General features: G+C 44.2%; 1 protein-coding gene across 2 annotated transcripts; it reads left to right on the top strand.

Moving 5' to 3' along the window:
* Positions 1-4995: 4995 nt before the first annotated feature.
* Positions 4996-10195, top strand: run (segmentation protein runt). Of its 2 annotated transcripts, none has more exons than XM_018017108.2 (2): positions 4996-7819; positions 8060-10195. In XM_018017108.2, exons 1-2 carry the CDS (start codon positions 7093-7095, stop codon positions 9055-9057), a joined length of 1725 nt encoding a protein of 574 aa, XP_017872597.1. In that variant the 5' UTR covers positions 4996-7092; the 3' UTR covers positions 9058-10195. The 2 variants fall into 2 exon arrangements, with proteins under 2 accessions (XP_017872597.1, XP_017872595.1); XM_018017106.2 differs by having other exon boundaries at positions 5000-7828.
* Positions 10196-12019: the final 1824 nt, after the last annotated feature.

The following is a 12019-nucleotide window of genomic DNA, read 5'->3' as shown; positions in this document are numbered from 1 at the left end:
TGTGAATCTGTCCCAAGAAAATTTTCTACTTTTATTTGACTTGAGTTTGGTTTCGTAAGGAATCATAATTCCCATCCATATTCAGTACAAATCTATTTCACTGCCTATATATAGAGCTATTTATGGGCCTGATGTAAATATCTAGGAAAACATATAACAGTAATATATAATTAAGTATATATAAATTAAAAAAATACTGTTCTTAGAATAATTATAAATAATTATACATTTATACATAATATTATATTATAAATCAATCTAATCTACATCTGATATACTGTTAATAAGAAGTACTTAAAGGGAATTGATAAAATTAATAAACATATAAAATAATCCAATCTGTTGAATCGGATAATATATTATACTATTATTAGTATTTTTTCTGTATATTTCCATTAATGTTTTCCCATCTTAATGATATAATGTATATTATAAAAGTCTTTGCATTTGTCAATTCAATTATATATTTTATTAAATATTTTTATTAAATTATGCACATACAGTTTTTAGAATTTTTCTTTAACATTATAATACTACTACTATAATATTCTCCAAGATTTTCTATTCAATTATATATTTATTTAAAATATTTTTATGAAGTTATCAATAATATAAATTCATATAAACTCAAATGCATTCGCTTAACTACATAATTCACTTCCATTTGTCTTCCAACAAAAAGAAATAAAACAAACATGAGAAAAAAGATTACAAACACTCCTAATTTATCCAATGAGCAACAACTAAAAGAAGAAGAGCAACAACAACAAGCATTAAATATTTGGAACGATCTGCAGCTGTTAATTGACGCGAGCCGCCTTCACTTATGAAAGGAGAAAGAGAAGGCGAGAGAGAGGCACGAGCAAAAAGCTATAGAATATCTACAGACACACGCACACACACATATGTACACACATACAAGCACATTCCATGAATTGGCTACAAAATGCATTTATTTGTTTGTTTGTTGTTATTGGAATTTGTAAATACAAAACAAAATACAAATTGAGCAGAGGCCTAGAGAAATTAGAAGAAGTGAACAAAGGAGGGGGGAAAGAGCATGCAGCAGTGACATGTGTCGACGTCTTTGAGAGGCTCTAGCGAGCACACAGCCGCATTGGCAGCTGGAGGCAGAGCCAAGCAGGATTGGAGGCGGGGGTACAAGGGACACGAACACCGTATTTAGTTGAGCCAGCCAATGCTTGGGCGCAGCAGCAGCAGCAGCAGCAGCACCAACACCAATACCAACATCAAAACACCAAGGCAGACGACATATTACACAAACTTGTGGGCACAGTTGTCGATGTTGCGGTCCCTACGTGTAACTGTTGTATTGCTGTGTATGTGTTGTGGGAGTGTCAACGGCAGCTGCTGCTGCCAACGTAGCAGGCGTAGCGCGAGCTGTGAAAAAAATGCTCATCTTCGAACTCACCACAGCTCCTCAGCTAGACGCTCAGACTCTCCAAGTAGCCACCCCAATCTGACAGCAAAGCAAAAGAAGGAAAAAAAAAACACTCAAAATAAAAATTTCCAATGGAAAGGTGGCTGACAGTGGAAGTGTGGTGATACACGCTCACTCTCATTGCAATGGGCACTCAGTCACTCTCACTCACTCACTCGCACACACACACACACGCACACACTCACTCACTCGCTTACTTGTTCGCTCGCTCGCTCGCTCGTACGTTCGCTCGTTCGCTCCGTCACGAACGGGAGAGCTCATTCATGAAGAGCGAAAAAATTCAAAGGCTGCCTCAATTTTTTTGTGTTTGTTTATTTTATTTTTTCATTTGCCATTCGGTGGTTGATCCTGGCAGCGCCAGCAACGCAACAACGCAACAACGCCGCGGCGCAGCAGCGGGCGGCAGTGACGTCAACGTTGACTGCGGCAGTGGCAGCGCGCGCCAACCAAAACAACAAACCACAATTCACTTACAAGCGACGTTCGCGGTCGCTGCCAACTCGTCGGCCGCAGTCGTCGTTGACGTCGCGTCGCAGCATTTTAAAAATGGCTCTCAATTGCGGCGCGCTCCATCTTGCTCGCCGTTGGCGCTGGAACAGAACAGTTGAACTGCGTTGGAACTGCGTTCGCTCTGAACTTTTTCGCAACGAGCATTTAGTGTTGCCTAGTTAGTGGCGGCATGTGCAGCACGCGGGGCACACGGCATTCCGGCAGCTGTTGCTGGCAAATTATTGATCACCGATCGCCGATCGTCCGTCCGTCGATTAGCGGCCACTCCTTGGAGGAGGGGCGGAGCCAGTAGCTAATAGCGCGTCGGGCGTCTCGCTCGCGCTCCATTGCAGCAGCCATTGGAAACGCTTGGTCGCCTCGCACTCAGCGGACGGTCTGCGTGCGTCTATTTATAAACAACCCCCACAAACAGCGACGGCCACTGATCGATCGTGCGCTCAGCAGTGGTCGTGGCTCTGCTGCTTGCCACTGGTTGGCTGGCCTCAAAACTGTGGCAGCGCCCCCTTCTCCAACTTGTGTGCGTGTCTATGTGTGTGTGTGTGTGTGTGTGTGTGTGAGTGAGTGAGGGTTGGGCCCGATCGCATCGTTCCAGTTGCTCGCACTGCGTTCACGCGCTTCCAATCGTTTGGTCGACTGCGGCGATCGAGAAGAGAGAAAATTGAGGAACGGTTTTTGTTGTTGTTTTCTTTTTTTACAGTGCGGTAATTGAATGATTTTGCATTGGCAATGGAAACTGGAAGAAATTGTGTAGGAAATAATGTGAAATATTTATATTAATTACATTTATATTAAGAGATGTGGATATTTATAAAATAAAAATTAACTAAAATGTAAAAACAATAAAAATGCGAATTTCTTAATATCCCAGACAACTTTATCAATTGAAATATATTTTGATGTATTTAGATAATATATAAATCAATTCGCTATGAATTTGATCATACTAAATGATCTTTTGCTTTAACCGTTAGGGCCAGAATGATTCCCGTTATCGGTTACCGGTTGCCGGCTACAGGTTGCGTCTTACCTGTGACGGTGATCTACTGCCTGGCGGCTCAGATCTTCGCGGATCTGTCGGTTGCTTGTGGGGCGGCTAATCGCCCAAAATATTTGCTGGGCGTGCTGGATAATCCAGGCGATTGACTTTCATAAGTAAAGGATTAAGAGGGAGTGCGGCGCTCGCGATTCCTGATCCGCGATCCGAATGTGGTTTGTCTACCTGTCGAGGCCCGAGGACAGGCAGTGGGTGGCTACCTGATTGCGAAAATGATTTTTATACCAGGGGCTTTGAGCCACAAGAACTAGAAAAAACGATCGTAAAAAAAGGGTGGCAGCTGCAACAAGAGAGAGAGAGAGAGAGAGAGAGAGAGAGAGAGAGAGAGAGAGAGAGAGGGAGAGACAGCGAGAAAAAGAGGAGAGTTTAGGTAGAGCTGCAATGATATTAGAATTTCGTCTGCTGCTTCTTCGTCTGTTTTGCGTCTGATCCGTTTTGCGTCCTGCGGCGCGATGCGCGTGCAATGCGCAGCTTCTGTACGAACTGTTGGAGATCAGCGGGTGTTGAATGAGCCACGCAAATTGCCGTGGAAAACGACAGGATAACGCTGGCGGAACGTACGTACGTACGGCTAGGAGCCCGGCCAGTTCGCTGGAACGGCTAGCTGAGAACAATCAAAGCCTTGCCGGCTACGTCCTTGTCGCACGCTACTTGCGAACCTGTATCACCTCATCCCCGGCCGGGCGCGTCCTTGCCGAGGCTTGTCTTCTTCTCTTCCAGCAGTCGATTGGCCTTGTTGTTGTTGTTGTCACAGCGAGCGGGCGCGCACGCATTGACAGCGACGCCGACGTCGCTGTTGATTGGAAGTGTGCGTGTACTTTCCCGACGCGTCGGCTTCGCTGCTGCCCTCACCCGCAGCGAGGCGCGTTCTCGCGACATTTTGGTTGGCTCGACTCGAGTCACGACCTGCACTTAAGATGATTCCCCTCCCCCTCCTCCACCTTCGTTGCCATCCCCTTCCCCAGCATCCTATCCCACCACACCGGCACCCGCAACGCGCTCTCACAGCTCCCTCTGCCGCTCTCTCGTGACAGTGGCTAGCCAGTTGCTCCTCATTGTGGTTGCCCTGCCATCCATCCATTCGCTGCCGCTGCTCTGCCTTGACTCGCGCTCTCCCGCTCTCCATCTGTCTCTCCTCCTTCTCGTCTGTTTTGTGTGCGGCACTTGTGGCCTCGTTTTAACTTGCTTGGTGCTCCGCAATTTTTTGGGCTGCCGCGAGTTTGATTTGTCGTCCTGGCGGCAGAGGCGCATCGCATTGAATCTGCTCGAGAGGGGGGCACGAATATTTTGGGAATTTCTACTATATCAAAACTATATAAGATGTATTTAGCTATGCGTATAAAATATATATTTATTTTAGTTTGAATATTTATTTATTTTTTTTACATATGGGTATACATTATATATTTATTTCAGTTTGAATATTCTTGAGATTTAAATTTTAAGCTTTATATCAAATAAATGCAATATTTACATTCGTTTGCAAAAAATTCTTCGAAATATTAATTTTGTTAATTATTCAGTTTAAATATTGCAAAAATATTGATTTATAATACGAGCATATGTATTTTATTTATATAGTGTATTATTAGTTGTCTGATTTTAAGTTGTTATTAGTTAACTTTTAGCTCAATTATTTCTCAGATTCAATCACTAATTAATTTCTTTGTATAACTTAGCAGAAAAGACTATGTATTGCATGAATTCTCAAAATATTGTAAAATACCATTCACAAAATCATCAGTTATAACAGTTATAAAGAGTAAAATAGAAATTATTAGTTGAAATGAAACGATTTTTATTTATTTAATAAAAGTTATATATCACCATTTATTCGTTTAGTTTCTATTTAATTTTTTTAAATATATAGTATATTATATTAATAAATAATAATTGTTTTTAAAATTGACATTAACTCATTTTTCCATATAATATAAATATTCTATTTGTATTCTTATTTTAATGTGCTTATTAAATAACAAACATTTTCCGTTCAAAAAAGTTTTCTAATGATAATCAAAGTCAGACTTACGATATTTTTCATCATATTCATGTTCTAAACAAATCACTTCCGTAAAGGCTTAGGCTTAAAGCCCAGCCCAAGTAACTAGATCAGCTCGGACTCAGTATAAATCACTCAGATCTTGCGCAATTGGCTAATCTGCTGATTATCCATCTATAATCCCTGACTAATCCAACACACTCCAAATTAATATCACTAATATATATGTGCGTGCATTGCAAACAGGATCTATTTAGCGATAGTTGTTGCTCTCAATGCACCCTCACAGTGGACGCCACTGTGGCTGCTCGCAGAATTGTGCCGTTAGCCGCTACCTGTGGCTCGGGCATTGGGTGCGTAGGATTGCCAGAAGAAGCCTGGCACTGTAGACTGGATGCGGGGCCGTGGGGTGTCTCCTACACGCGCGCAGTTGGAACTGTTGAATGCCGTTGTTAAAGTTGCGTGCGTGAAGAAACCAATTTTCCAGCCTGCGACCGCCCGCCGGGGGGGCCGGAGTAAGCGAGCGAGCGAACGAGCGAGCGACTGAGCCGGCGACACACAGCGCAATAGACAAATAGAGCGAGAGCGAGCGAGATAGAGCGGCGAGAGCACAGCAATTGAGAGCAAGATGAGTTATTCCTTTTACGTTTTTCTTTTTTTTTTTTTTAGAATTTGCTTCGTATTTTTTTTGCCACGGTTTTCCGCATGAGTTTTCATAAAGCCCCAGTCAGCCAGTGAGTGTTTTTTATCTACGTCATTTTATTTTTTTGTGCGCCCGCCTGCGCCTTTCCAATATGCTCAGAGAGCCGCCCCGCTCTCTCTGGCGCGATGCGCTCTCATGGCACATTTTTATTTTGCTTCCAATGATTTTTTGCCCTCTTCGCCTTTGGTGTTTTCAATTTTTTTTTCATGTTGTTGCTGTTATTTTTTTCTTTTTTTCTCTTTTTCTTTTCGTTTGTCGGTTTGACCGCGCGTCCCTGGCCACAAGTAGCATGGCAACAACAACGCACGCCTCTTCCTCAGTCGCTGCTGCTGCTGCCGTCGACTTCCCTTATTTCTTGTTGCCTTTGCTGCTGCTGCTGCTTCTGCTGCCGCTGCCTCTACAGTTGCTGCTGCTGCTGCTGTTGTTGTTGCTGTTGGCCGTGTTTTCTGTGTGCGCGAGTGTACACCGCAATGGAAAAATGGGAAATTTTTACTGTGGTTGTTGTTGTGGCAATGGTGGTTGATACCTGCCCCGGTCACCACCGCCACCGCCGCCGGCAGCCGTTGCACCCTTAGCCCATACACACACACACACACATACACACACGCACGCACACACAATAGGTAAGCGAACGAGCCAACCAAACCACGCAGCGACGTCCTGAATTATTGCAGCGAGTGCGAGCGGGTGCGCCTCATCGTCACGCTGCAGTGCAAGCGAGAGCGAAATACTGAGCGCGCCACTGCCGTCTTGCAGCGGCGCAGCAGCGACGCCGACGCCGACAGCGACGGCAACGCATTCTACTTTAAATACTGGCAACGATCGCAGTTGAGAAACAGTTCACACAGCGACTTTAACGTGTCGAGAACGCAGCCAGACAAGAGAGAACAAAATCAAAAGAAAAGACGACGAAGCAGAAGCGAAGCGAAGCGAGCGAGAGCTGAGCACACAATTTTCGCCGCGTTTCGTTAGTTCAAAAGTGAACCGTAGTGAGCAACATTTTGTAACTGTAACTGCAACTGTAACTGCAACTGCAACGGGCACCACCGAACGAGCGAATTCGAAATTATACTAAAACGAAAGACTTACAAGAAATTTTTTTTGCGTGTATCTTGGAGTGCGAACGGAATCGAAGCGTGCAAGGGCAGCGGCATTGCCAGCTAGCTAGCGTTTCTTTGATTTTCCCCAACAAAAATTCGACATATACACATATATTTTTTTTTTGGTTATTGTTGGTAAACAATTTCAAAGTGCAAGTGCAAAGAAGGATTACCAGGATAACGCCACTTGGATAACCGCAGCAGCAACAATTGATTCCTTTTTTTTTTTGAGCACGTGATACTAAAGTGAAATTGTGAGAAATGCATTTGCCCACGGGACCCACCCTGGTGGCCAATACGTCCGCCCACACCCAGGTCCTGGCCGCAGCAGCAGCGGCGGCAGCGGCCGCAGCGGCGGCCACAAATGTTAGCCAAGGCAACATCAGCACACATTCGGCCAGCAGTACGGGCAGCTCCACGCCGGACAATAGCCATCATAGCAGCAGCAACAACAACAACAACAACACCAGCAGCAGCAGCAACAACAACAACAGCAGCAGCAACAACAACAACAACACGAGCAGCAACAACAACAACAGCAGTTCAAACAGCTCCAACGCGAATGCGGCGAAAATGCCCAGCTCGATGACGGACATGTTCGCCAGCCTGCACGAGATGCTGCAGGAATATCACGGCGAATTGGCCCAGACCGGCTCGCCGTCGATCCTGTGCAGCGCACTGCCCAATCACTGGCGCTCCAACAAATCGCTGCCGGGCGCCTTCAAGGTGATCGCCCTGGACGATGTGCCCGACGGCACCCTCGTCTCGATCAAGTGCGGCAACGATGAGAACTACTGCGGCGAATTGCGCAACTGCACCACCACGATGAAGAATCAGGTGGCCAAATTCAACGATCTGCGCTTTGTCGGCCGCTCCGGCCGTGGTAAATCCTTTACGCTGACCATCACCATCGCCACGTATCCGGTGCAGATCGCCAGCTACAGCAAGGCCATTAAAGTAACGGTCGACGGGCCGCGGGAGCCAAGAAGTAAGCAAAGTGAGTTTTTTAGTTTCCATTACAATTTTCAGTTTTGAGTGCCCCAAATCCAAAAACCCAAAAACCCGAAACCCAATACCAAACCCAAACCCAAACCCAACCTCAAGGCCCGGCCAATAATCCCACCCGGAATTCCAGTTTTTAAACAAAAAGAAAAGATTTTAGATTTCTCTTACGGATCGTACTAATTTATTTTCTTCCTCTTCTTCTTCCTTCCGTTTTGCTCTTCAGGCTATGGCTATCCACATCCCGGCGCATTTAATCCCTTCATGCTGAATCCCGCCTGGCTGGATGCGGCGTACATGACCTACGGCTATGCGGACTACTTCCGCCATCAGCAGGCAGCCGCCGCTGCAGTGCATCATCCGGCGCTGTCCAAGGCCGCCACCTCGCCCAATGGAAGCAGCAGCGGCGTCATTTCGCCGGGCGCTGCTGGTGGCGCCGCCATGCCCACCGCCGCCTCCGCCGTTGTTGCCGCCGCCGCTGCCGCCGACTATCCACCGGTGCCGCCAGTCGTGGGCGTGCCCGTGGGCGGTGTGGTGCCACCCGCCTCCATGATGCCCTCGCCGCCGGGCGGTCCGCCAGCGTCAGCGTACGCCATGCCCCAATTTCCGTTCAATCACGTCGCCGCCGCAGCTGCCGCCGCCGCGCATCAGAGCCAGAAGGCCACGCCCCACGCCTTCCATCCGTATAACTTTGCGGCCGCCGCGGGTTTGAGGGCGCGCAATGCCGCCGCCGCTGCACTGCATCATGGCGGTTTGAGTGGCGCCGAAACGGCGCACATGAGCCCCGCCTCGTCGCGCCCATCTAGCTCCTCGCCCACGCCCACGCCCACATCCATGCCGCACGTGCTGCTCAAGCTGAACACCTCCATCGAGACGAGCTCCATCCACGAACAGTCCGCCTCGGATGCGGACTCCGACGACGAACAGATCGATGTGGTCAAGTCCGAGTACGAGCTGGACAAGTCCATCGACTCGACGCGCAGCTCGCCCACCCAGCAGATCTCCGTGCCGCTGCGTATGCGCTGCGACCTGAAAGCACCGTCCGCCCTGAAGCCGCTCTACCACGAGTCGTCCGCAGCGGCAGCGGCAGCAGCAGCAGCAGCGGCAGCAGCGGTGGCCGCCGTCCATGCTCCGCGTCAGGCGTCGCCCGAGACGACGCTGCCGGCGGCAACCAAGCTGAAGAATGCCGTTGTCCAGCAGAAGACCGTGTGGCGGCCATATTGAGCAGGAGTCACAGCAGTAGCACACACACACACTGACACACACACACTCACACACACACACACACAGCGTGATATGCAGGAGCAGGATGCAGAAAGCAGGCGCAGAGCGGCAGCAACATTGTGATATAGTCATATAAGTTAGGCACGTGCACACAGCAGAGCACAGCACAAATGGGGAAGAAGCAGACAATTTCCAAACCAAAAACAAAAACAACTCCGGCCGGCAAACGGAGCAGGAGCAGGAGCGGGAGCAGGAGCGGCAGCAGCACCAGCAGGATATATAGTCGTTGTTGTTGTTGATATTTGTGGGGGCAGGCGAAATGGGGTTGTGCGAGGAGCTCACTCGAAATTTTATGCTCGATTCATAAAGTCGTGCGTTGAGCTCGTTGCACACACACACACACAAACAAACACAAAGAAACACCCACACACACACACACACACGAGCACAAATACCGAACTAGAAAAACCTCGACTGGAATTTCGCTCGATCGCCGCGCGGCGAACTTGAAGAAAAACTGTTAAACGTCTTCTGCTCTCAATTCCCACACTCGAAAAAAAAAAAAACACCAAAAAAGCAAACCAACTTTAGTTCAATTTTATCATTTTTTTTTTACTATGTATAAAAATATTACTATTATTATTTTTTTAATTTTAACTTTTCAAAAACAAAAACTTTGTCTTCGTAGGGAAGTTCCCATAAAAAAAAAAAAAAATGAAATCTCGTAGCATAAATTGAAATTAGTTTTTTAGTTTCACTCGACTGTTTTGTAAATAGTGCGTTATCTCTCCTCCTCCTCTTCCCCTTCTTCATCATTTTTTTTTTTTTTTTTTTTTTTTTTTAAATATTATTATTGAATCATGCGAATTTAGCTATTGATAATGTTTAAATGTTTAAGTTTTTAGCCATGTAAGGAATAAGCAAAACACAATTTTTTTGTCTAGATATAAGTTTTAGCGCGAAAAAAATGAATGAACACAAACGAATTTCTGAAACCAAATAAAAAGAACAAAAAATCCAACTGAACAAATAACGAAAACTTTCAAATGCTTTTTTTTTTTTATTCTATTGCTTCCCATTCTGATTTGGGTTGATGGGGAAACATAAAATGGAAATGTTGTGGGAAGTGGAAATTAAAGGGAATGCGAATGTATTTTTGAAATTTCCAACAATTTCCGTTGATATTAAATTGAACATCGAGTAGTAGAGTTATAGGTTCAACTGATTCGCTTAGGGTATCTAATATGGGTAGATATTAGAGTGGAAATAGATGTCCATCTTTGATATCTATGGTTAATATCATTTGATATTATTGCTGAATCTCAATTGAGATTTTCTAAATTTGTTGTTTAATTTTTTTGTTCTTCAATATGATAACTAGAATAAAAAATGTATATATCTAAAAAAAAAAAAATTAAAAAAAAAACTAGAATAGGTGTCTCGTTGATATCAGCTTTTATATGCTCAAAATTCATAGCCAAATATAGTCTGTGATATTATTGAGCCTTGATACGATTACAATCTGTGGATGGGAATTCACAAAAGAATTCTCAGACAATCCTAAAAATTTTAACTTAAAAAAGCATATCCAACTTAAAGAAAAAAGAGTGTAAAAGATGAGTATGGCGTGTAAAACAAAGTGAGAAAGAATAGATAGATATATAGAATAGTTGAAATGGTTTGGTAAATCACAAGAAAATTAGAAGAGAAGAGCAATCTAGTTGTATTTAACTTCCCACAGCTGCAGCTGCTAGATTGAGCATCTCCTTTTCTTTGAATAATATCGTAGTATTTTATTCTCTATTATATTTTATTTTATTATACAGAGTGGTAAGCAAAGCTAATTAGCCGATGTTTTTTTCCTTTCTCCCTTTGCTTTCAATTGGCTGCATTTGCAAAAGTTAGAGAGTTTTCCGATAGGGCGATTATTTATGGCTTACACTGTATGACTTAATATAGTTCGTAGTTATGATAGAAAGCCTAACCAAAGTGTTTTATGGAAAAGGGAGTCAAATATTTCATTGTATCTCGTATTAGATATATGTATAAGATTCATAATGGAAAATAAGAAATATGTCAGTTCTTTGAGAAAAAACTTTGATAGATGGATAGAACGAGATGGATAGATTAATAGATATATGTTTATATATACAAATCTTCACGTTTTAGCGTAACATTTTGAGAATATAAAGTATTTATTCTATATATGTATATGTATATATTTATTCTTATATATTTATGCAAATGTATACCTATATAGGTATATCTATATAAATGAAATAATTTTTAGCTTGGCTCAAAAATCACTACAAAACAAGATTTTTTTTTCTCTGTTAGAGAAAATCGATTCATATTCTATATCAAATATTTTATATTCAAATATTCTATATTCTATTCTATATCAAAATGAATAATCATGGCTGATGGTAAGTAAACCCATGCAGTCGGTTATGCCCGATTGAGCAGTAAACTGAAATTTTGCTAAAGAATTATTTCCATTTTTTTGCTTCGCACTTTTCAATTGTGCCTGCATTGCCTGAGCTGCATATGCTGACACTACCGCCTGCTGGTCAAGTGTTCTTCTTCGTTATCTCCTGCCTCGGGATCCTGCGACTCCTTTCAGGTCTTCTCGAAGGTCATTGGCAACCGCAGCGCGTACAATGCGAATCGATAATGGAAATTAAAACGCATAATTTGAGATGACGAGGCCTGTGGTCTGCTTTTATACTTTTTACCAGGTCTCTCCCATCTCTCTCTCCCTCTCTCTCTCCCTCTCTCTCCGTCTCTTAGCTCTCTTTCTCTCTCTTGCACTCTGTGGAACACCCGGTGTCAGATCGGCATGTGCCCAGTTAATGCATTTGTCGCATTAATTAGCATAACAACCTCAACTGCGGCGCTGCTCAAGGACAACGCAGCAGCTCATTCCGTTAGCCCATTAACCGCACGGAGAGTGTCAAAAAAA

This window comes from Drosophila arizonae, chromosome X (genome assembly GCF_054131065.1).
Source record: "Drosophila arizonae isolate 15081-1271.41 chromosome X, UAZ_ARI_1.0, whole genome shotgun sequence".
In the NCBI taxonomy this organism is placed as follows: Eukaryota; Metazoa; Arthropoda; class Insecta; order Diptera; family Drosophilidae; genus Drosophila; species Drosophila arizonae.
This window is presented reverse-complemented; position numbering and strand designations above follow the sequence as displayed.

What these genes read in the sequence shown, in the direction of transcription:
- run (XM_018017106.2), top strand. Translation starts at nt 7,093, where the DNA reads ATGCATTTGCCCACGGGACCCACCCTGGTGGCCAATACGTCCGCCCAC. An exon ending in GGAGCCAAGAAGTAAGCAAA is followed by an intron (nt 7,829 to 8,059) that starts GTGAGTTTTTTA and finishes TTTGCTCTTCAG; the next exon opens with GCTATGGCTATCCACATCCC.